Below are 26,879 nucleotides of genomic sequence, written 5' to 3' on the forward strand. Positions count from 1 at the left end.
TCATAAATAGTTCAAGTAAAATCTACCGGTTAATTGTATTAAAAATATATACAATAGTAATTATAATCTGTTATGTCCCGAGCAAATCATTTTATGTTATACTCTCAAGCGTGATGGATTAGTTGATTTTACACCGCTCTCGGGCGTTCGGCGACACTTTGCCGTCATTGGAATCTGCCAAAAGATTTTTTTTATCTCAATTGTACATTTTTTGATGTATTTCCTCAAAATCGTGCAACATGTGGAATCTGCGTCATCAAAATGTCCATGTTCGAGGAATTAGAAACTATTATTACTTTAAGAAGTGCGAGCTGTGTTCCCAAAAAGCCCAAAACAGCCGCTCCTGCCAACCCCTTATTTTATTCCTAAAGAGCAAGGGAAGCTACCTACAACCCTCCCTTACCATCCCCAATTATTTTACTTGTACCTTGTCTAGGTCCGGATCATCCGTCTTTATAATTTTTCGTGTCAACTCTGATAAATGAGGCTAGTCAAACCTCCCTCTCCCTGTACACCCTATCCTTTAGGTTCGACGTTCTTAAAATTAAGTCTTTCGAGGTTGTCACTGTGATCAACAAAGAAGTATGATATCCTTGGATAACGTAAATTCGTCGAACGCAGCAATCGAAAAACTAGAAATTTAGATTCGATCAGATTGAATGAGGAGGAGGAATATCTAATTTACATTGACCCAGAAGCTATAATTTGAAATTTAGAAGAAAAAAATTGTCACTAATGTGCTTATTGTTCAAGAAGATGCTTTGACGACCACGATCATTAACTCTCTTTAAGTACAGTTCATTCCCTGCGAATAAACTTGACACAGGATAGGAGCACTGTCAGGTGAAAATAAATAAATGTAGAAAAGATGCACTTTAAGCTGAGCTGGCTGCTTGCCGAGATAAATTGAGAGAGGTATAATCACTTAAATTTTCCACCACGGTGATATTAGTCTTGCGAGCGTAAACAAAGTTTGGTAAAGCTACGGATTTCTTGCCCGATCCTGCAACAATACCGCAAATCGATAACGATTCATTCAAGGCATCGCTTTCCGCTTAATCTCTCCACGTCGCGTCGTGTTTCGCGCCAAAATTTCTCGCCATTGAGACCTTTCGGAGCTCAACTCATTGTTAGTGGAAGATTTCCGAGGCGCTTGAAAAGGGAGCAAGTGTGTGGGCGGGCTAGGAAAAATTATCGTGCTTCAATGAGCCGTCACTCAGGCTTTTTTTTTAATCGAGCAATTAGCACACCATAGCTTCAAAAGATTGGATTTTTTGCCGTTGGTCAAATAAACATCTATCTTTTCCTGGTGCCTGGTGCCACTTTTTTTTGGTTGTGCGTCAACTAAATTCGTTCAAAAACGTGCCCGCTAACTCCATAATTTTCAAGAAGAGTCCCCTGATTGCACCTAATTGATCACCCCTGTTTTGAAACTCCTGTAGACTATTGATCGTATATTTTTGTCCTTTAGTGTTATTGGGATCTGTCATGTTTGAAAAAATCAAACGTTTTCTTCCATTAAAATCGGAAATAGCAGCCCTTATCCTTCAAAAAATCAAATATTTGCGAGTATGCAGAAAAGTCTAAATGAAATTACGGCACTGCAAGGCATACAACAGCACCTTTGGTAAATCCGGAACCATACTGAGAAAAATATATTGTGTACTCGAGTCACTTTTGGTTAAACAGAAAGAAACTCAAACCAACCCAAATTTTTGTGTTAGTACACTTTGCGTTGATTTTAGCGCACAAAACAACAGGGATACCGAAAAACCGCAAAACCAACCAAAGTCTTTGGGTAACTTGGGCTCCACATTTCATTCTAACCGAACTTACGTATTATTTCTTTTCTCAGTGTGCGTTCACTAATTTTGGAAGATTAAAAAATTACCGTGCACGCTTGTAATACAAATCAGAAAAATCTGTCAAAAATTTCCAGTTTTAGCAGAAGTACCAAAATGATGGCTAACAATAATTGAGAACTTAAAAAAGACCTCTTCATAACAATTCGTACACCATTTTCGTTAACAGCGACGGGTCAATCGAATATCTCAGGGGTTTCACGCCAAATCTCCTCTTGAAATGAGGAAGCTATGGCTAATATTTTACCACTAACAGCAAACATACTTGATTTCGACAAATCTCTTAATTCTCTCATGCATCACGATCCTGCAAGAATTCTTTCCGAGTTCCCCCGTTTCAAATGACATTTTTATGAATAATCTTGACCCAGAAAAAACCTCTTTGAATCGCGTTCTCGTCAGAGCTAGAAATTTTTCATCGGTGCAGACTTTTCCGAGAAGGACGTTTAGAGTCGATTTCCGTCTCAACCCATTCTCTCCAAGGTATACCGCCGAAATTGAAATTGGAGAACTATCCATCGGTATTGCCAATTTTGTGAAATTTCCTCTAAAAAGGGTCTGATACGCCAAAATTTATTCGTAACATGCAAATATAAACAGTTCATATATTTCAGAGCTGTGATAGCATTTTCACGAATGCAAAGGAACTTCACCTTTTAGCAAAAGTGGTGGGATTTTAGCCATGCAGCTGCCAGTTCTTTAAACCACAGGGACGTTTTCTGATGCGTACGCCAGGGAAGACTGCTTTCCCAAAGCAATCTGAGGAGAAAATATTATTTCTATGTATTATTTATTTATTGGCCGGTATAAATATGAACTGCATTCAACTTTCCGCAATTGTAGTTGTTGTGAGTTCGGGGAGTTCTGAAGCTATGTATCGCTGAACTCTGAAAATAGACCGGAAATTTTAAAAATAGAGTAAGTTTTCTGTCGGTTTCATCACCGCTTTAGGTTTTTCCCCTGCAAAATCCAACGTCGAACTTACTTCAATGCGTTCGAGTTAGCCCCTAGCTTCCAAAGGATCTAATTAAAATTCTTGCGGTGGCTTTTGTGTTTAAAAGCCAGACAGGAACCTTTTTCCTAGACCCCTCCTCCTCCCTCCCATCTGCCATGTAATAGCGATCCTGTGGCACAATCGAAGAAGCCATTTCTCACTTCGACTCTCCTTTCAAAATTCACGCTTGACGTTTCACGACTAGAGCGTGACTTTTTCGTCCCCCAACCAAATTAATTTTCGCCCTTGCCCCTTGGATCGACCGCAAGTTCAGAAGCAGAGCAACATGATTCAAAACATTGTCCCGCGCATATATGCTCCTTCTAACACATTTTATCAAATTGGATACCTCTCTCTCCTGTTCCAACGCAGTTTTAACATGTTTGAGTGATTAAGAATCAGTGCAATTCCTCTTAGAATTCAGACAATACTGCTAGAACTTTTGAACTTAACTTTAACTTAAACCAAAGTTAATCAGTTATCGCATTATTTGCATTATTCCCCCCTGATTATTTTAAATGGAATGTATTTCGAATCATTGATTCATTTTTAAAATAAAGTTACTTCAGTATCCTCAGTGAGTAGGTTGGACGATTATATCAGCTGAAAAAATTATAATAATTCTGTACTGGACTAATAGAGGAATATCATAATTTTATAGTACCAGACGAGAATAAAAGATAATGGTTTTTTTGGGAATGAGGAGCAAAAAAGAGGCAACAGAGCCACTGATCTGCAGCCTGATTGTTGGACCTTTAACTAGATATGTCGGTAAGATAAGACAAGACATAGCCCTATCTGCGCCATGTAGTATATTGATTTTCGATTCTTGTCATGCCGACATGAAGTTCAATAATCGGGCTGCAGCGATGTTATGAACTGAGAGTCAGTATTTCAGGTTAGTATTTTTCGCTTAATGGGACCGTACTTTAGGTCCTGCCAAACGTACTTTCGATCCTGATAACATTAAAATCCCCTCCATTCCTTTGGGTTTTAGTGTTTTTTTTCTTTCTTTTAAAAATTCTAATCGCAAAAAATTGATTTTTAGTGCGAATTATATTGAACGTGAACAAATGTAATGTTTTGAAAGATGTAAACAACTTCCGCAGCAAAATGTCCTAACTTTTTCCAACTTATCTGGGTCGGGCATAATTCTTTGAACTCATCTCTTCCTCATTCAAAACATTCCCATAAATTTATCGAGGATGTCAATCCCACCAATTATTACCGATAACTTACCCGAAATTGGCATCATTGGTGCAATGCCATGGTGCTTCACGGCTCGTCCGAATTTTGAGGATTTTATGGTGAACACAATTGCTAACACGCAATGTAAAGTACCCTTGAGATCTATCTGTCAACCGCAGCCGTGCGTTGTACCTGGGAAAAGCAGAGCGCCTTCAATTTTTGGTGTATGCAACGTGGACATCCTAAGAACACGAATAGTTGTATCCAGACCTAGCCGTTAAAAAAGCCTCAGCGCCTTCAATTTTTCCCGCCTGCGATAACAAAAAATCCCACTCATCTTATTCCTATTCTTACCTAGCCGTTGCTCGTAAATGGGGCGCTTTGAGTATTTAATCAAGTGGAAAAAATTTAATTCAATGGCAATAAATATACATAGGCTGTCCATAAAGTACCGAGACTGGTTCCATAACTCAAAAACCAAGATAGCTAGAGGCTTGATCTTGGTTTCATTTGAAAGATCAACTCAATATCTATCGATTAAGACCAAAATCAAAACTTTCGGTCAAATATTTCAAAAGTTACAACACTGTTTGTAAAAAAAATATCTGGACCCCCTACCGTTTTTAATGACTATTTTCTCTTGCCGGGAACACTCTCTAAATTATGAATGATCAGTGCACGGTTCTTTTACAACTAATCATGGCAAAACCTAACCGATTTGGATACACTGTCAAGCCGTCGTCGTCCGACAACGGGTATAAGGGTTCAAAATCCACGGGGAAAGAATCAACCGTCGGTCAGCCACCCCTAAAAAACCCGGGAAATTTTCGCCAGTTGTTGACAGTTCACAGTGCGTGCGTGGTCTACGCTGCAGATAGTGAGTGATTTTGTTTCTGTGTTCGAAATTTTTGATACCAGTGGTATAAAGCCAGTGGGGGACCAGTGGTATCAAAAATTTCGAACACAGAAACAAAATCACTCACTATCTGCAGCGTAGACCACGCACGCACTGTGAACTGTCAACAACTGGCGAAAATTTCCCGGTTTTTTAGGGGTGGCTGACCGACGGTTGATTCTTTCCCCGTGGATTTTGAACCCTTATACCCGTTGTCGGACGACGACGGCTTGACAGTGTATCCAAATCGGTTAGGTTTTGCCATGATTAGTTGTAAAAGAACCGTGCACTGATCATTCATAATTTAGAGAGTGTTCCCGGCAAGAGAAAATAGTCATTAAAAACGGTAGGGGGTCCAGATATTTTTTTTACAAACAGTGTTGTAACTTTTGAAATATTTGACCGAAAGTTTTGATTTTGGTTTTAATCGATAGATATTGAGTTGATCTTTCAAATGAAACCAAGATCAAGCCTCTAGCTATCTTGGTTTTTGAGTTATAGAACCAGTCTCGGTACTTTATGGACAGCCTATGTATAAATGAAATGGAAACTATCCATGCGGCAAGTGTTAATTCGCCTAACTTATTCGGCAATTAAATACTTTACCCTCTCCTGAATCTTCTCCTTTAATTTACTTGGTAATATGTAGAAATCGTACTCTATTAATTATTTACTCTCTTCTATATGTTGCAAAGTTACCAAATAGTACAATTTGCGGGACCGCGCTGATTATTAAAACCGCTAGGAACCTACGTCAAAAATGCGCCAGGAGGTGGTTCAAAAAAGCGGAAATTTAGCTTATTTACGTATTTTATGAACGGCCCTGTGACAGCAGTTTGCCTTGAAGAGAATTAGGGAACCGTTGCTGGACATTTTCCCTGTTCGATGACCTTAAAGTGACTTTATCATGAGTCTGCTCTTCCCATACCTGCGGAAAAATCATACAAAACTCTGAAACTTTGAAACTTGCGAAAGAGTAAAAACTTCGATTTATAAGTTACGTTGTGTGAACCGAAGTAAGGTCGCATAAACCGAGAAGAACGGCTACGCACAATCCAACTTGTAAACCAAACCGAACTGAAAAAGGATCGAATTTAGCAGAAGGAAACACACGCGATTACTAACTTGTTAAAATCGTCCAAAGTTTCCATTGCCTTAAAAGATTGACCACGTGTTCGATTAATAAAATTCGCATAATAATTTTTTCCTAAAATTGACAATATCTTGGCATAAAAATCAAAAGCAATTTGAGGTTTTAAGTGTTTTTGAGATAAATTTGAAAAATAGTAATTGGACGAATAAAATTTGACGCATTTGTAAACTTGTTAAAATCATGCAAAGTTCCCATTGCCTTGACTACCTGTTCTTGCAATAAAATTTGCAAAATTATTCTTTCTTAAAATTGAAAACATCTTGACAGAAAAAAAGCAATTTGAGGTTTTAAGTGTTTTTTAGAATAATTTGGACAATTTTTACATCACTGTAACTGCGTTAGCTCCCACCTGCTAGATTCTATCCAAGTTAGCACGGTAACTTGAATCAAACTATGAAACGAACGATTCAAATGAACGAACTTTTTTTTCTCAAATGTGCATATCGGGTATCTTATGTCGCTCGGAGAACTCAGAAATATCTTTAGCATAATAGGAACATGCTTAAAACTCCTAAAATATTATCAATAGAAATATGCAAATAAAGAAGTGTAGAACCTATTTTCTCTTCTCCGCTGTGCCTCTCCCGCCTTAAAGCTTGATATTATACTTGCAAAGTAAACCGGACTTGCTGGAAGCCGTGTAAGATCCACGCCACGTTTCTTATGGTACGGAATGTTTCTGCCCGGACTGACGCAATTTTAAAATAATTTAATTTTGCGCTATATTGTTTTTCTCTAGGAATTTCCTCCAGGCACTTTGCGTGTTTGTTCGCTCATCGTATTGATCTGGTTCTCGCGCTCTCACCGCACAGAGGTGTGGACTTTAAAAAATCATTTTATTTTTTTATTTTACAATTTTAGTACGTAAGAAGCTTAATTAAGCCTACGGTACAAGTCAGAAGTGTGGTTGAACAGGAAAACTAAATTGTTACACATTGTAAATCGAAATTTAGATAAAGCATAGATTAGTCTTTAGTTTCTTCCTAAAATCATCAGAAACAGTAATATTGCATGATCTCTCTAGGTTTCATAAATTTTTTCAGGGAACTCATCTAGGTAGTAGAATGCAGAATTTTGACAGACTTTTTTTAGAAGTTTTAGAAATGCTCCGGGATGATCGTAATTTTATAAAACCAGAATTTTTTTATTTTTCAAAATAGGTAACACATTTTAACACTTTTTTTGATGGTCATATGATTTTGGAGGTTCCCAGTTGGTCAAGAAGCGACGTGGGTTTTGACAAGTCAGAGGTTGAAATTTTGGCCCGACACTTTTTTCGTGGTGGAAAGGAATGGTGCGGATCGAAATGTTTCGGAACTGCGGATTGGCCGTGCCTCGTCTCTCTTTGTGGAGATTTCTTCTTTGAAATATCTCGATTTTTATAATTTAAGGGGCGCAGATAAAAATTGGAAGTGAGATGATGACGAAATAAAGGTATTTCACTTAAACACGTAGAGGTTGTCCTGCCTCCCTCTGTTTCACTTCCGCAGGAATTTCGCCTCTTCGCCCTCGCGGCAAACGAATTTCGTCTTTCTCCGACGAAATACACAATTACATTTGACCAAATTTCCACTTTGAAATCGAGTGTATCGGCGTTTCTAACAAAAAAATTTGACTGATTTTTACTTCGATTACACGCAAAAATCAGCAAAATTTTGAAAAAAAAAACTTTGCTGGCATACATAGGCTGTCCCAAAACAACTGAGAGTAAGTCTGTATTTCAAAAACAATAATAGTTATTGAAACGCGGTTTGTGGGAGGTTGTAGCTCATATCCTTAGCTATCTAACGAGCCCAAGATTTGCTATTTTGGTTAAAATTTCGCTGAGTTACAGCAATTTTTTGAGCCGTGTAAAATATAACCCTACAGGATTTTTGAGTATTTTTTCCTTGTCTGAACTGTTGTTCCGAGATCGCAACTTTGCGGATCACGTTGGCACTGGTCTAGATGCAAGTTCTAACATGTTTGCATGTGCTTTCATTGCATATCAGAGTTTTCTTCAACTTCCCAGCTCAGGGAAGCCAACATTGTCCAGCGTTAATGACACTTTCTTCCTCCGCCGCAGAAGTTACCGGCCGGCCGCCATGCGGAATCAAAGCTGCCGACTCGCGACCCTCGAAAAAGCTGCATGCCACCGATAAATGGTGCTCTCCCCAAGTCGATTTTCTCCATAAGCAACTAATATCTCTTTCACGGTATCAGAGACAGTTAAACCTTGGTAAACACAGTAACGGATGGCATAGCGTTGCTCTTGTTTCAGCTCCGCGGGCGAACTCATTGCACCAAACGAGAACACGTGTCATTAACGCTAGACAATGTTGGCTTCACTGAGCTGGGAAGTTGAAGAAAACTCTGATATGCAATGAAAGCACATGCAAACATGTTAGAACTTGCATCTAGACCAGTGCCAACGTGATCCGCAAAGTTGCGATCTCGGAACAACAGTTCAGACAAGGAAAAAAATACTCAAAAATCCTGTAGGGTTATATTTTACACGGCTCAAAAAAATTGCTGTAACTCAGCGAAATTTTGACCAAAATAGCAAATCTTGGGCTCGTTGGATAGCTAAATATATGAGCTACAACCTCCCACAAACCGCATTTCAATATCTTTTATTGTTTCTGAAATACAGACTTACTCTCAGTTGTTTTGGGACAGCCTATGTATCTTGAAAAAAATTGATCGTTGAAGTCAGTTTTGCAATCTTCGAAACCGAGGTAAAGTAAGCTCGCCTTAAAAAAATTATCTCAGAACAAGAAAAGCTCTTTTCATTAGAACGTCGCATAAATTATACCTTTTTCGGCTAAATTATTTCGAGGGGGTGTACAAGTATGTTTTCAAAACAAACCTCTGGCAGTGTGCATCCGAATCTATTACAGAGGCGAATGCGAAGTGTTCTCGGCTGGATTTCGGGTGACGTCATCGCTCCTTAATTATCCAGCCCTCTCTCTCGCGGCAGAGGTTGCGTCTCGTGTTTTGGGGGGGAAACATGCCCGTCTGCCGGCGGGTTTCCTTGTTTGTTTATGATAATTTAAATCGGTCCCGCGGAATGCGCTTGATGGGAAGGAGAACGGCGGCGACATGCTGTTCCAATCCGACGGGCGCTATTCTGCCGTGCTAAGGAAGAACACCGTATGAGCCTTCAGGCGTTGCCAAATTTCCTCTGGCAAATCACTAACCTTTAGGAAAATTTTTGAATATTTGTCTAGCGATTTCGCAGATAATTTTATTCGTAATTTGATCTAAAACGTCTGAAAATTTCAAGGAAAAATATTCATAATTTTTCTCAAAAATAAACATTTTATGGAGGGAAATTCGGCAACTCTCGAATGTTCATACGACGTTCTTCCTTAGCGCGGCAGCATTATGGATTGAATTTTTACCCCTTATTTTTCCGTGTCGAAATTCCGCCTACACGTGCTAAGCGAAGGGCAGCGCGGTGTATATTTGTGATTTCCCCGCTGTTTTACCGGCCCAGTCGTGGGTTTTTCAAGTGCGTTGACTTCTCTACGACCATCTGCGATACAAAGCGCTGTGAGAAATACAAACTTTTAAGGGATAAAAGGGGTTCCGTGCTCTTTTTGACTGCGTTATTGGGTTATACAAATAAAACGGGGCTTTTTCCTCCTTATTTTTTCCGTTTTCTTGTACCGCAGCAATTTTTCCGCAACGTAAACAAGAATATGAGAGAAAAGCTGATTTTTATTTTTAATTATTTGGAGCCAAGCGCGGAATTCTTTTGGATTCTAAAATGGAATATTTTTTCGGTCTTCAATCGACGCGAAATTTCAATATCTGAAAAACGCACTTATTAAGGACGCAGACCTAAATTTTGTAAATTGCAAGTAAAAAAACACGTAAATAATGGGTAAATCACAAAGTTAAATGGAAAATAAACACAGTCAGAACCTCTGGGACCAATTCCAGGAATCAGGGAAAATAGGGTTTGCATACTGATTCCTGTTATTATACCCCACTATTAGTTCGTTTTCCGGCCTCCAGATCTCAGTTTCATAATGTGTTTTGCCGTACAAGTGTCAATTTTCTTTGAACACTCCATACCTACGGTAAGGGTCATAAATCGCCCAAGTTTAGATAATGATCGGCGTTTTTTTCTATAGATTTTTTTTTCTTCCTCTCTTTTTTTTTATTTATTAAAACCCTGAATATATAATTGCCACTAGAATTCCTTGGATCTCCATTGTTGAGGGTTTTTTCTGTGCCCTAAATCTAACTCAAACATACTGGTTTTACTCATGTTCCAGTGTTTTCTATTTCCACATTTCTTTTTCACTCAAAGTTTTGATATAAAAGAGCTACAAAAAATTAACGGAAGACGTTTATTGAGTCTGACAGGTGACGGGAAGAATATATCAAATATTTAGTCGATATTCCTACTGTTTACAGCCTACCTTTTTTAACCTTGTTCATTTCGATTAACTTTGGGTCAAGCATACTACTCGACATTAATTTTATGATTGAGGAGGGGGTCTACCTTTTTTTCTATGACGCTTTTACTCCCACTTTAATTTTCCCCCAATAATGCGTCTGGAAACGTTACAGTTGGTGTCATTGTGAAAAATAATCTGCTTTTGGTCTGTCTCTGAATCAACGGTCCGAGCGGTTTTGTTGAAAAATTTATGAAGTATAACCCGTAATGAAATAGTGTGCTGCACTGGGAACAATTTTTTCATAAAGCTATCTCTTCCTTTGTTTCAGGCTACTGAGGCTTTGGCAGACATTATCTTATGAGGTAAGCTCCATAGTCGTAATAATACGTTCATCACTCATTCCAAATCCTTTGAAAGCGCAATGAACGTGAAAAAAAGGGCTAACCCCCGACTGTAGTTACAGTTTTCCAATGTCACTTACATATTTCAGCCGACTGCTTCTTTAAATCAGCGGCATTGATCAAATGCCCTGCTGAAGATTTACTACTAGCGTTGGCGTTCTGCAATGCAAAGTGGAAAAAATACCTCATGAAAGTAATGTAGACACTTCCGGGTTGTTACTACCAAAGTGAGTCCCTCGAGGGTACTTGTTCCATCTGTTCAAACCTGTTAAACAAAATCAAGTGTTAGTCGGCCGTAAAAAGTTCCTTCAATTAACGCGACTACCACACGCACACATGAATGTTCGAATAGTTGTATCGGCCCCTGTGTCAAATCCGTTTCAATCCATAGTGTGCTCTCAACATGGATTAATATTGAGGAAATCCCAGGTTAGTTGAACTTCAACATTTTAAATTTTTCTCTTTCTCTCATTCAATTTTTTCCATTTATTATTTTTTATCTCCTTAGCCCCCCAGTTTCTTTCTGTTTGTTTAAAAAAATTGATCTGCCTCGTCAAAGGTTTCCCTTACTCGTCCATGTGGCCCATTTCATGTTTAACCCATTATAGCCTTATTTTTTTTTCTGTCTTTTTCTCTCTCTGTTGTGTTCAGTTAATCTGGTATTTAAAATTTCAAATGTACACATTGTAAAATATTTTATCTGATTTGACCAATAAAAATTGAATAAATAATATAATTATTTTTGAATTTTTTGTTTTTGTTTTTATAAATCTATACATTGATTCCTTACATTCAACTCCATTGCTATAGAGTCGATAGTCTTTTATCGTAGCCTTTATCTCATCTGAATAACGGTCCTCCAAAGCTTTGAGCCTCTCGTCCTACCTTGCGTGATGTTCAAAACCAAGTACATGTAAAGTAATTAATAAGTTTATCATGTAAATGTCTAAGAATCTATTCACATGTAGTGCAAAAATGTCTTTATGTTAATTAGTATAGAGTAACCTGCTCCTTAAAAACCATACTCCTCGCTATAAAATCATTTGTTGCTGTGTAAAGTATTTAACGCCACTTTTAATCCCACTGTCACTCTTAGTCTCGATCTCATTAATTTTAATCACACAGGAAAGGCCAGTCACAAAAACATTTTACCCCGTTCCTAAAAGCGCTCCTGAAAGCGAAAAGTATACAGTGCAAGCTGTGCTATGCCGAGATTTCCCTTGCCTTTCATCTGGTGGTCTTTCACAGAGTTCGAATAAATGCGCCACGCTATCCGAAGCATCGCAAATTTGCATCCAAATGTAATAGTGGAGCCGGTTTTTTCTCTGGGAGAAAGTAAACGCTTAAAAAACAAGGTACGAAATTAAACTTGGCTACATATACATGCCTCCTCATGAACATTTTACGTAAAATACGATTGATTTAGTAAAATGTTTCAACTGAAGCTCACAACGGCGTTTCGGTACCTATGCGCATCAATTCACTTTTTCCCCTCTAAAAAAGCCAAAGTCTACACTTCGATGGCCAAAGTGCGAAACCGCATATCTCCACTGGAATGTTTCAAACCTTCTGCGTTTCAAAGAGACACAAGCCAACTCTAAAGCTCGATACAGAATATTCTATTAACAAAGAAGAAAAATCAGGAAAGTTTTCAAGAAATCATGTCGAGTAATTCACCAAAGAAGAAATAAAGAATGACAGGAAGCCTGTAATTTTGCTTACGAATATGCGTCGTTTCGCACTTGGGCCATGGACTTGTCAAATTGAACATTAAATTTTCAAACTGGAGGAATTTTCCGCAGGGTGAATTTTCTTTGAAGAAGATTAGAGATGTTATACATCAGGGGAATTAAAACGGAAATCGTGTATGTGTAAACAAACTGTCTCTATTTGCCTGGCGTAGAGGTTGTTTTTTTACCATAGCTTCAAATGAGAAAATAGCGACCGTTTCATCGTCACTGGCTCGAAAGGTATCTCGAACTTCGGTACTTTGGACATGGGGAAAGTCCAAAACAAAACTTTAAGCCGCAGCTCTACAGGGGCGGGCGACAGGAAGTTGACCGCGTGAAGTCCACCGCGCGGCAGATGCGCGCAACAGGGTGCGATGATTTTGAACCTACCTGTTGCAACTAAAAAGGGGATTTGCGGCGTCAACGTCTGTGGCAACGAGCAGGTGTGCAATCATTGCACTCGGTCGCCCAAATAAACGGCGCGCAGTGGCGAAGCGCTAATCATCGACAATCGATATTTCCCATTTGAATCTATGGTTAATAATCGATTTTTAAAGTGTTCGCTGCGAAAACCCTGATAATCGATTCTTTTCCATAGGTTAAACCACTGGTCACGCAGTCAAAAGCGCGCCGCCCGAGCCATAGAGTACATAGAGTCGTAATGTAAATGGGATAGCTGGCGCCATATTCTGCTCGACGAGTTCCAAGCCCGGCGTGCGCCGAGTTCGGGTCACTTTTTCGATACATGTTCGATCCAAAATGGCGGTGTGGAATACGTGGTGATTCATACCTTCTTTGTTTACATCGGATGGCTGGGTATCCGTGTATCGCAAACAATCGATTATGTATCGAAAAAGTGACCCGGCTCACACAGGAGTCTCGGAATTCGGAACCGGGAAAATGCTTAGTGGCGCCAGCTCACCCGCTTACATTACGACTCTATGTACTCTATGCCCGAGCCCCATACTGCCGCGCTAAGGAAGAACGCCGTATGAACATCGAGAGTTGCCAAATTTCCCCGGATGAAGCATGTATTTTTGACTAAATGTATGCATATTTTTCCTTGTTTTCAGATATCTTAGAATAAATTGTAAACAAAATAGTCTGAAAAATTGGAAGAAGAATATTTACTATTTCCCCAATAAATTCGTATTCTATCAGAGGAAATTTGGCAACGTCTGAAGGATCATACGGCGTTTTTTCTTAGCATGGCAGCATACTACCGTAGCCTCAAAAAATTAGGTGGCAGGATAGACCAACAACGAACTTGCCGGAGGGAAGGACGAAGCGTCGTTTCGTCCTCCTCCAAGGCCCCTGGTCTAGCACTACCCTTAGAAGAAGGGAAGGAAGAAGGCAGAGCTTCCAAAGCGAGAGAAACATCACGGACTAGAATTCGCAGGTGTGCCAAACCCGACAAAAGGGTTCATTTCAGATATTTTTGGGGATGTATCTCTCCTTAAATAAGCCGGCTGAAATGTTTTCTCTGCTATTTTATTTTTTTAAGGGGGTTCGGGTATGCTGCTACCTCGGAACAAGACACATTATATGAGGGTAGACAGCAGCCCTTAAGCTAATAACGCACCTGTTTGCGTTCGCCCTTCATGTTGATTTTGGTTGCGATCTCGACTGGTGCGCGATCAATGTGGTCTCAATTTTTGCTTTCCTCGCCGGGTCACTGTAGCTCTACACTTGGGCAGCTGCAGCTTGCGTCGCTCGCATTCAATGAATTTCCTCGTGGCTCCCAAATATACTTGCACCTGACCGAAAATCGGTGTAATCATGACCCAATTTCCCCGGCTTCTCCCTCCCTCCTGTACCCCGAAGCGACTCGGGACGATATTACACTGGCGGCCGTTGCTCGCACATGGCTCGTGATATTTGCTCTGATCGATTCGATTCGGTCGCGGGCAGTTTTTCGCCGCGCCCCATCGCCAACTCGACTCTTTCAGAGGGGTTTTTGAGCATTTTTCCCCTGGAGTCGGTGAGGGCTTTTTAGGGAGACGCAGCAACACTGCACGCACTCGCTCCCTCATTCAGTTCCGCGCTACCCGTGTTTCGATCTTAAAAGCCCTATTTTATCATCTCCGTGCGCATCCTCATGTTTGATATATTTACATGCTGGCACAGTGTTGCTAGCGTACGCATAAAACACCCCCAATTGAGTGCCTCGCCGGAAAATAAATAATTGAAATTTAACGAGAAAAAGTTGGTTTTCTTTCATTTTGTTTTCGTCAAGAACGAGCTGTTGGAGTTGAAGATTTATCTGTCTATTACTGATTTTTTTTTTTTTTTTTTTGTTATGAACTTTATTCAATTGAGGTATCGCATTTTGCGTGTTATTAAATGAATTAAATGAATTAAATTGAGAAAGATCTTGCCTTTACACGTTATGTTGTTTATCACAAGTTGTTGTAGTGGACATTTCGGACATCAAGTCCATCCTCGGCAATTATTCACGAAATTACACAGTAAAACACCGTTAGTTGATGAAACATCACAATGCATTACAATTAAAACAGGAACAATTGTAAAAGTGAAAAGGTTAACTTAAACTTTATTCCTTTTTATTAATGATTGGATTCTAGTACGTATAAAGAAACAACTTGATCTAGCTCTCTTATAAAAACTACTATCTACTTAAGACATCTTATAAAACTTGAGGTGTTTTCAAATGAGCTTACGAAGTCAGCCCCTACTTTTTAAAGCGGTCCAATTACCAACGCTTATACCAGTCTACCGTATTCTAACTAGTGCGCCTTCGAAACTCAAACAGGCAATAATGTAAGCAGCTTAAGATCAGTGACAGTTGCTTGCTATGGTGTTACTAAGTTAATTCCGTTTCCGTATGAATTGCTCACTAATTATGGTGATTATAGCGGTGCCTTGTGCACCGACCAGTTCGCCTTCAAAAGTCGAGCAGGTAATGTGAGTAGCTCGGGAGCGGTAACAGTTGCTTGTTTAGTTTGCTTGGTCGGTTTCCGAAGCAGCCACGAATACATTAAAGTGTTTGTTGCGGGATGGGATTGTTGACAACATACGTAACACTCTAGGGAAAGGGAAGGTTAAGGAGAGCGCGTTACGCTATTTTGCTCTTACGTGTCGAAGGTTAGCGATCCATGTCACAAAAACATTATGAGGGGCGGAGTAGCATTACGTATTTTACTAACGCGTTCCGCCTAGTTCGCCTTCAAAGCTCGAGCAGGCAATGTGAACGACTTGGGAGCAGTAATAGTTGCTTGCTGCAGTTTTTTCATCAATTCGCCGTTTTCATTTCTTCTCTTTTGTTCACTCGATGCGTTCACGACTGTATCATAATAATTACTCCCACGAAAAACAGATCTGAAGATGGGGGAGGGAGAGAATGTGATGGTCACCGCCATCAAGTCTGAAGAAAACACTGGGGATAGGAAGTAACGAATTGATAAACTACCAAATTTTTAAATAGCTTATTAAATAACGACAGAAGTTCAAGTGAAACATTGGATAAGGGCGTTTTTGAAACTTAATACGAGGCACCCAAAAGCATAAGAATTTGACTGCTTCAACCACCATGAAACTTAAGAAATATCTTATCGTTAAAAATAGCACAATTTTTAACTTGGTTTTCGATATTTTCAAAATCACAAAATGTGCACTCAACAGGTTTGCATCAGACCCTTCTTTAACATTTCCTGAAGAAGGTAGTTTCATGGAATGATGTCTGGATTCACCTTCAAAACTGGGTCGTACCCACCAAGAAATGTATGTTCGTTTCGTTTCGTTCGGTTTATATTTTTTAAATCGGGCGGAATCATATTCAGGAAGAGCTGACAACGGGCATCTGTTGCGTTCTCACTTTCTGTCCCCTCACCAGTACTTTAGTCGGCTTGCCCTCCCCCTCCCTCCTCCCTCTTCCCTCGTTTCATCGGCATTCCTGCTCGCTCCCCTTTTGGCGCTTTTTCTAAAATTTATCAACAGCTCGACAGGTGTTCCTCTTTTCCTGCTTAAGCGTTTATACTGCCTAGCTCGTCATTCTACGTTCTCTGGGCTAGCTGTTAAAACCCATTTTAAAGTTAATCATAATCATCATTCGCAAAAAGCAGCGTAATCTCAAATTAAGGTCCTTTCAAAGTCTGAAAGTTGCGGATCTGGGATGAAATAATATAGTCGAGATGCAGAAATTCGAAGTTAGTTTTCGATGAAACTCGAAAATTGAACAAAATACCCTTTAAAAACGCTGTCTATGTATTCCAAAGTTAAAACTCATCCGATTTCAGTACCAAATCTATCAATTTTTCTCACTCAGGGAAAATACTACGCGGTGAATTATATTAAGATTCCATTACTTTTATTCATAATTATTCAAGTGATGAAGCAATGAATTATTAATAGGCACTGGCACTCTCTATCTGCTTCTAAAGCAGTTAAGTGTGCTTGGATAAAGAGTTTGAATGTTTCTTGCATTAAGAGAACTAAAATCCTAATCTGCCAATGTGGGAAATTGCCTGCTTTAGCGATAATACCGTCAAATATTTCGGTTGAAAATTCGTGATTTCGTGGTTTCACCATCGACTTTTATCACCACGGCAAGATTATTTGCTGTGGTGATACAAGTCGATGGTGGAACCACTAAACCACTTATTTGTATTGAAATGTTTGATAATTTCCGCCCATTTTTTTAATAGAAAAATGCCATTGTTTTCGAGGAATAATGTCGGAAGAACAAAATGAATAATGATGTTCAGATTCTTTTTAGGAAATTAAAATTTGTAGAAAGCTTTGTAACGTTGCAAAACCAGATAAGTGATTTGGTACTCACGGAGAAAGATCTATGGCTTATAAACCATGCAATTAGTGGTTCATATGGAACACCACTAACAGTATAGTGAAGGCAACATATAATAATAGTACATATACCTTAGTCATGGTATATATACCATACTATGGCACGAGCTACCACAGTATGGTTCACAGACCGATAATCATTAGTTCATACACAACTGTTAATGGTGCTCCGTATGAACAACTATTTGGTTTATAACCCATAGCTTTTCTCCACCACCTCTCACCATCGAAGCGCGTGTAGGTAGAATAATACGCTCGATCAACTTTTCCCAAAAATCCAAAACGAGAACCTAGCCCCAAGCCCCCCCCCCCCCTCACTCTTTCTCTCCTTAAGTAAAACCGGAACTTATAATTGATTTTCTGTGCTCCTGCTCAGCGGGCAATGTTAAACCTGTCTCAAAAAGTTGGGCACGAGGCTCAAGCGAGCATACATATCGTCGCGCCACTCTAACGTAAGGGCGTAATTCAATTTCCGCAAGAGCCGTGTTTCACATACGAATCCATGCTCTCCGGGGCTCACGCGAAAATCGAGATACGCTCTTTCGTCAGGGGAGCGACGATATCCGTACGCGCCGGGATCCGGCTGTAAAGGAAAGAAATGGATAGAAATCAAGATGGAAGTGCGGGTGCCCTTTGAAGCTGCTCCGAAAAACCCGCTCGATCTTGAGGCTCCCGAGGATTGATCGGAGCTAATCACAGGAGCATCCAGTGGTGCCAACTCGCCTCGATTCGAATGGAAAATGGCTGGTTTTCGTCCAGTATCGCATTTCCGAGTCGGAGTGACCGCGGGAGATAAGGGTATGTGGAATTAGAGGAGAGCTCCGAAGGGGCGGAGGTGGGGTTGAAGTCTCTGAGGCGGTGAAAGGGTGTTTTTGTTGGGCGGGAGCCGGATGGTTTGCGGCGAGCACGGCGTCGCGCGCCAGCGGACCAGCGTCTTTCCAATACAATAGAGGTCCCGATCAAGTCCTGCCCAATTTACGTCATTCGCCGCTCGTCTGGAACGCTATGAGATGTGCCTTGTGACGTCGCGCAGCTTTCGGTTATTTTCTTTCACGTGGAAGAAAATGAGCTGCGCTTACCATGATGCGGTACGCAAAGCTGCATCCAAAGCCAGGGTGGCGCATGAAACGTAAAAAAGAAATGAAATATTGGACAATTCAGTGAAATAGTTCATGAAATTTCATTAGGCTGTGAAATATTTCATATTTTCCAGGGGCCAGAGTATGCAACCCGCAGTCAAACACACGGAAATAGAAGAGAGTTACTATTTTTACATTTTCCGATGCTCGAAAAGGAACCGGTTTTTTCAACATCTTTCATAAATTTCTGAAATTTCATGGAATGCTCCGCGTGAAATTTCAATGTTTTATTTTTCATGAAATTTTGCCGCCCTGTCGAAAGCTTTCGTTTGGGGGCCGCTCCGTAAGTTACGCAATGCGTTACGGTTTCTTGACACCCTCCACCTGATCCCTGGTAATGTAGAGCTGGACCTGGAGCTTGCAGATGAGTCTAATTATTTTTTCAAGTCTGCAAGATTCAACGCGACCAATAAAGGATCTTGATCTGTGTGTATCGAAGACGTGTCAAGTACCTACGCAATTGGTCAATTCTCTCCTCTGAACTTAGATTTTTTAATTTAATCTAATTTTGATGAAGCTATGATTCAAATGAGTCTAGGCTGAAAGTCTCCATAGAGGTGTGGATCGATTTAGGGTGTATCGAAGATTACTAGCGCTTAAATGAACATTTCCCGCAAAATTTTGCGGTATTCCATATGATACAAAATATTGACACTTTTTGCCCCCAAATTTGATACCAAACACATTGATCTAAAAAATTCAACAAATGAGCATAAAGTCATAGAATTTTACGTCCAAAACGTGAAAGATCTATTAAATTTGACCATATCTGCCCAGTCATTCGACGGAATGGCTGATTTTTATTGGCCTTTGATGTACGCAGTAGACACATGAAGAATCCGAAATTTCGTTAAAATTTGGCAATACTCCATGAGTCCTCTGAAAATTATGAATGAAACAATTCTGAATTCGTCCACGTGAAGGATATGAGCTCTTGCACGCGGGAATAGTTTTTATTGCGTTGCACTTCGAATGCATACGTTTGAATGAGTGCGCCTGAGGAATAAGGGGAACTGACGTCGGAACTGCGCGAGTTACTGGGACAATGTCAGCTTGAAGACTTAAAAGAGTATCATTTTACGAGGTTATTTGTAAGTGCTCGCAAAAGTGACATTCGAAATCATTCGCACCGTTGCTCTTGATGAAATTAAACCGTGCGGAAACAGTGAAGGACTACTGTAGGGGTCGGAGGTCGCGAGTGAAACAATTTATTAGGGCAACCAAAGAGCATATTTGCCCTTTTGTTTAGTTTTATTTATGAATGCGGTAGCATGTATAATTGACTCATTTTGTATACATTCAATTTTAATTTTTCAAAAGTTGGTTATCTGTCAAAGTTTCCCCACTTAACCATGAAATAGTTTATACAGCCATAGATTGGTTTCAACGATATATCATACAGTGGCACCGTCATACAACCAACGTGTCATTCAACGTTAGAAATAATTGAGAATAGAATAATCTGTTCAAGGATTATTTACGAGTTAGACGTAATCTTTTTCTGCTTATTTTCTAGGCATGAATGCTGTTGTCATAATAACTAATGTAGAGAAATTCAGTCATGCCTAATTCCCTACGGCTCCTCAAAAGTTAATTTTGAACTGATTGGTTTCAGGACATTTTGTCAACGATTTTTTGTCCCCGCACCTTTTATGTCTAGTAGTTAACGCCCACACGTAAAATAAGCAGCGGTGACTTGGTTCAAGCGTTATATTTTAGTCGGTATGTATAATTATATTGAAAATATGGAAATGAGAAATTGAGACAGAAGGAGGTATTGATATGGTTGCTCATTTTCTAAATGAAATGTTATTACCCTCTACTTTTGAATCATCTTTTTAAATTGTCATAGGTGAATATTTGGTTTTATTTCTATCCTTAAAATATTCGATGTACAATATACCTTAATACGTCAAATTTTGAGCGTTTGGTTGCGCGTACATCTCGCTGCAGTACAATAAAAGCACAAAATGTAAAAGAAAAAATTAATGTGCTTTGGAAATCATTAAATTTGACAAGGAACCACCAATATTTAAAAAAACACACATTATATTATTATTCTCCTTTGATAAATTGATACATATTTTTCCCCATCAATTTAAATGAGAATAATCAATGCAGAGTGTGCAAAAATTTCAAAATCCTGAGTTAAAAAACACCGACTATGCGAGTATGAATATTAAAGCCTAAGAGAGCGGAGCGGCGGCGTGCTGCCAGCGCGGGAGGCTCACTGGCACCTACAAACCTAAGTGGATACTTCACGCATTGCACAATGCTTGAAGTATCCACTTAGGTTTGTAGGCGCCAATGCGCGTTCAGGTATAACAAGGTGGGAAAATTTTGAAAGATAATCAAGTCCTGTTACACCAAAGAGGTGTAGAGAGTTTTAGTGAATTTTGTCTCATTGAATTGACGCTCCCCCATTTTTACCAAAACTGTCAACTATATATTATTCTCCATTGGACCAAACAGACAAAACAAAAAAACAAGCAAACCCTCATCCTTCCAAGACATTTTACATATTCATCCAAAAACGTCGTGAGCAATTGTCGTTTGTATTTACATGTGGGCCAATTAACTTTTGGCACATGGACCAAAACTCCCGTGCCGAAAAAACGCGTGGATGTAAATTACTGGAAAAAACAGGTGCGCGGACAAAAATCGTTGACGAAATGTCCTATGACCAACTGATTTCAGAACATCTGGGCGATACAATGGGCCTGTTGCATGCAAGAGATACAGCCGCGCGAATAGACTTTTCAGAGGTTAAATGACACGAAAATTACGATGGTCACATTAAAAAAGTCTGAAATACACTCCTTACTGCGCAATTTGCGTTGTTAGGAACGCGCTTTTTCAAATTTCCCGCGTCTGGGGGCAGTTTTCTAATCACCGGAAACGAGCAAACGGCGGGCTCGGTGATTTCCGGAAGATGCCGAGTCGTTGTTGTTGTTGTTATTTTTTCCTTCAGTTTGTTTACAAACCCAACGTGATCTCCTACAGTGGTCCATATACGCTTATGCGGTAACCAAATCGATCAACTTTTAAATATCCAACGCAATCCTTCTACATTTCATTTCACGATGTCACGAGCTCCGATTTTTAGGTTATGTTGTCAGTTTTAGTTGACCGAAAATAGCCGCGAGTTGCCGTTGATTGTTTCCGTTAGAAAACTGCCCCCAGACGCGGGAAATTTGAAAAAGCGCGTTACTAACAACGCAAATTGCGCAGTAAGGAGTGTATTTCAGACTTTTTTAATGTGACCATCGTAATTTTTGTGTCATTTAACCTCTAAAAAGTCTATTCGCACGGCTGTATCTCTTGCATGCAACAGGCCCATTCTAAGATAATGTTAAATTCTGACGTAGGCGCCGATCAAAGTGTATGGCATGTCCGCACAGTAACGAGAAATCCACTCTTGTCCTCGGGTCGTTAAGGTAATATTAAACATTCCATCCAGGGGCACCCAAATATTTGGAATATTCAGTTTCACTGCTGCTTTTAAACGGTAATTGTCTCTCCCTCGTGATTCTAAGAAGATTCATTTTACGTAATTACGACGCGTGCAGCGCCTCCTACACAACACTTACTGTACAGCATCTCTATTTATATTTTATGAGGACTTTTCAAAAAGTAACCCTTTTTTGCAATAACTTTTGGAGCGGTTACAAATATGTCTAATTGATCTTTAAACATGGTCAAAATTAAAGTGCGCTTTAACAAGTTTTCTTATCAAAAATTCACGCAAAACACGCCAAAAACGCTGGAAATGAGCGGCGTTAAATTATGAAAGAGAAATCAGCCTTTACAATGTACATTTGAGTCAGTCAGTTCGAATTTCCCACTTCCAAAGATTACCAAAATCAACGTTGCTCAAATTGGGCATTAAAAACAATCGTATACCGCTTGGAAAATGTTTGAAGTTGAGGTCTCACTCTTTTCTTCTTCTTTCGATGCATGGCACCAGGCATCTTTCAATTTATTCAAAATAATCCAGCGCTCTGAGAAAATGATCTAATCGCAACGTACACTAAAATCACTTTGGTGTCGGTGCACCCATTTGACTCAAGCAGAATTTGGTCTTTGTCAAGCGGGAAAGTTTGAGCTGTCAAGTATGTGTAACGCTAATTACTCATTTGCAAGTTCGGAAACTTTGGATGCTTCCCGCGTTGTTTCCCGTTAATTTTTAATGAGGACTCCTGCGTCTCGGTGCTCGATTTCAAAAGTTATTCATACTCCAAAAAATGCTCGAAAAAAGCTGACGCGTGAACCTATTCTAATTTCCGTAAAAACTAATTTTAAACGTAACCAAATCGAAGCTTTATCTCTAAATATTCAAAAATCATTGATAAAAAATCAGTAATATTTTGTTGAACAGAAAACCAACCCCTTAGGTCCTTGGCAATCTAGTTAGGACTTGTGCGACAGTGGCGCGATCTGGCAAGTTAGCTGGAAATGATATTTCGCGGAGTTGCGAATGGGTGAGGGGAGGTTGGGGGGTCGAAGGCCGGGCCATCGCTTTTTGGGGTGCTAATAAGATGCGTCAATCACTCTTTATTAGCTTCTCGACGACACAAACAGGGACATCCGTTACGCGGCCAGCAGAATGGCGAGCCGAAGCCTGAAACCAGAAAAAAACCGAGCAATCTTCTACGATTGATTCCCTTTCCCGTGCTCCTTTTTTTTAACTCGGGATCGGACGAAAGGAAAAGAGGAGCTGACGGATGGCACATGTGTGCAGTGCGTAAATAAACGTAGCAGCCGTCCTGCTCTGACGCTGCATATTCCTCGGATACCTTCAATCTAAGCGGCACCCAACGTGACTTGATTCCTAACCGATGAGCCAACGCACCTCTCTACATTGTTGTTACGAAGGAGCCGTTCGCATTTAAAGTTAGGTAGAGACTTAGCTGGTGTTTGTCCGTTTCCTTTTTTTCGCATGTAAAAATTCCGTTATTTTTTACATTGAACATATCTCATCAAGGTGCCTAAAAAACGAAATCTATTTTCACAACAAGTACCAGAAAGCTAATTGAATCAGTGAGAACGAAAACACACCAACCCGAAAAAATGAAAATAATCAAGACACACGCAAAACTGTACAGTAGTTGAAGAATTTAGCACAAGAAAAATATTTTTGGTGCCAAAAGACAAGTACTTAAGGACACTTTAAAGGTACAAGTGGGAACACTTGCGTTAACTTCAATCACCTTTATGAAAAGTGACTCTCTCAAATGAAAATTGAGCATCTTTGCGTTACCAAGTTGGTTTTTCGTTCTCACTGATTCAATTTTGGTCGTGATTACATTGTTGTACTTCAAAAAGAACACCACGCTTCCCAAAAAAAAAAAAAAAAAAAAAAGCGAACGATTAAATTGAATGCAATGACTGCACTTGCATATCTCTAACAAAGTGCATTTTTATCCCACGATACAGCTTCTGTCGTTAATTTTATGCAACCGTTCAGAATTTCAGTGCGTGTTGCATTTGAGCTCGTTTGAAGGCGCAACAGCGTATGAGATACATGGGATGATAAAGTAACACTGAAGCCACACTGTTCTGAAGGGAAATCAAAGCCAGAAAGACCAAACAGTAGAATTAGAGGTACAAAATTAACTAGAGGTTAATTAGTGGTAAATTAATTAATTATTAATGAGTTGCAGTGCAAGATCAAGGGAGGAAAGTGTTTGACCGAGGCAGGTACATTTGAATACTTCACCAAGTAAAAAGTTGTTCTCTATCCGATGTTCCGTATTACCTTCCTTGTTTCATTTTTAACAAGCAAGCTGACTATTCTTTTAAAAATTTAAAGCGCATTTTTTCAAATGTTTACACAAAATTTAAAATAATTCCCAGGTATAATTTTTGAAGATTCTCTTGATTACAAACAGATTCAGATGCATGTGTTTGAATGGATGAAAATGGAAGTGGGAAGTTCAAACAAATAGCGAATAAATAAAAAAAGCACGTCAAAATTTGGCTTTTTTTGAACTATGAGACAAGTCGTGTTCTGCATAAGATTGCAAGATTTTCCTGATTAGAAACATGAAACGTCATGAAATAAAAGACGGATTAAAAAATTAAGTGCTTTGCGAGAACTTCATTTTAATTAGAGCTTCAACCTTTGATATGGGAACCTTTCAAAGGCGCGTGGGACTTCGTTCCTCTTTCTCGCTCTCACAGCCGAGCTTTGCCACCGGAAAGTCAATCGAACGAATATCCAAGCATTGTTGTGAGACGTTACTGTCAATTTGATTTTGATGTTCTTTCGCATCACATCAAGAAAGGGTGATTTTCGTGCAGACGGCAACCACTCGATTTTACACAGCTGTCAGTTTTCAAGAATGAAAGCAAGCCTTTTTTCATTGGATTTGGTTTGCGACAGGCTGTGTTTCCCGGTCTGACAATCGCGATTCGAACCGTGTGATTGATAGCGACTTCGTGCAACAGGAAAAGCTGCGACCCTGTTGCTGGAGTGATTGTTACTTCACTCTGTTTACAGTGAGATTTTGTGGGATTTTGAAGACCGGATACACCGTGGAGCGCACCGAATGCCACGTGAAAATAGGCCAGCTGACGAGGCTTTTCGGCCCGAAATCTTCAGGTGCTTTTTTTAAAATTAGATTTTATCGTTTTGGTTTTGGCGTTTCTTGGAAAAGCCCTCTCAGGAGAAAAATGAAGGAGAATCGTTAATTAAATAATAAATACATAAATGAAATAACTTTTCTCAGAAGTTAATCATCTTCATTCCGGCCGTAGACTCTCGTAGTGTTGCGCGATGAAATTTAACGGAAACCTGCTCTGCCGTGCTAAGGATAAACGCCGTATGATCCTTCAGGCGTCGCCAAATTACCTTTGATAAAACACAAATTTCCTAGTAAATTTTGGAATATTTTTCTTCGAATTTTTCAGCCAATTTTGTTCGCGATTTTATCTATAGTTCCTGAAAATATCAAGGAAAAATAATAATAACTTTCCTCAAAACTAAACGTTGTATCGAAGGAAATTTGGCAACCCTCGAATGTTCATACGCCGTTCTTCGTTAGCACGGCAGTGTTGATGCCTACATCGATAAGTAATAAAATAACGTGCAAGTAACATTTGGTTCCTATCGGTGGTTTCCGTTATTCTCTGAATAATTTGGGGAAAGGGGGGTGGTGGGGGTCCAAAAGTCGGCCAAAATGACCGTACATAATGCTTGAACGGCCTCTAAGAGAGAAAGCGTGCATTGGCGGATCCAGCAAATTGGCAACATTGTCTTTTCTTCATTTAAACCTATTGCCGCAATCACACGTTGAATGTGGGAGCTGAATGTGGCTTGAATGTGGAAGTCATCGGCCCGATGCCTGAATTTTGCGCGTGACGCGCAAAATTCAGCAACGATTCTCAGCAACCATCGGACTTATGTTGGATTTGTCTGACCTATTCGAGTAGATTTGATACACATCTGGATAAAAATAACTCGAATTTGCAAAATTTCAGCCGTTGGGCGATGACTGTTGACTCCCGCATTCAGCTGCTAAATTCAGCGTGTGATTGCGGCATGAGGAAATGTATCGATCCTTGGAGGGGCCAGGTGCTCCGACAAGAATCGATTATTTAGCATAGTTTTAAGTGGAGGAAATCTGATGTTGCCACACTGCTGGATCCGCCTCTGAAAGCGTGCAAAGAGATGCGAGTGTCCACTTCGTTATCAACATAAGTGGATACAGAAGGGGGGGGGGGGATGCGGCCGGAAAGAAATTCAGGAGTAAGAGAAAGGGAACAAGGAAAGAAGGAAGGACTGGAGGAAAAGGGAAGGATGAGCGGTTAGATTTGGTAATTAACCATGTAAGTGGTTTGGTAATGACTCAAGCTACAAATTAATGACTTTAAAATTTTGACAATTTTGGGGATTTTTTTTTAAGAATTTTCTGGGCCCCCTTACGCCCCCCCCCCTCTAAAGTATCTGAATCCCCCTTTGGTTGCAAATCTACCAGTTAGTCATTGTAATTTGACTAATTAACTAAAAATACTCACAAACCTTCCCATCTAAAGTGTCTGGATCCACATGTATTTACAAAACCTGTTAGTCATTATAATGTGACTAATTAACCAAAAACATTCAAAGACCTCCCCATCTGAAGTGTCTGGATCAACCTACATTTACAAATTTACCTGTTAGTCATTATGATGTGACTAATTAACTAAAAACTCAAAAACCCGACAACTATGTGCCAATACACGTGGTCGAGCCCGGTGTGAAGGGGTTGAACACGGAACGCGGTGAAAAAAGACGGACCAAAGCGGACGGGAGGAAGGG

The 26,879-nt window shown here is 39.8% G+C and overlaps 1 protein-coding gene across 4 annotated transcripts in view; it reads left to right on the forward strand.

The window, feature by feature from the left end:
* The window catches only part of Ms (neuropeptide receptor myosuppressin), a 123,165-nt gene that overhangs the window by 50,028 nt on the left and 46,258 nt on the right, over nt 1–26,879 (forward strand). For 3 of the 4 annotated variants that reach the window (XM_019053048.2, XM_019053053.2, XM_019053049.2), the window contains exon 2: nt 10,812–10,845. The exons of the other annotated variant lie outside the window; for it this stretch is intronic. In XM_019053048.2, the coding sequence (XP_018908593.1) occupies nt 10,841–10,845 (5 nt within the window). In that variant the 5' untranslated portion in view covers nt 10,812–10,840. The remainder of the gene's footprint in view (nt 1–10,811; nt 10,846–26,879) is intronic. 4 annotated transcript variants of the gene reach the window in all.

Source organism: Bemisia tabaci, chromosome 4, assembly GCF_918797505.1.
Source record: "Bemisia tabaci chromosome 4, PGI_BMITA_v3".
Taxonomy (NCBI): Eukaryota; Metazoa; Arthropoda; class Insecta; order Hemiptera; family Aleyrodidae; genus Bemisia; species Bemisia tabaci.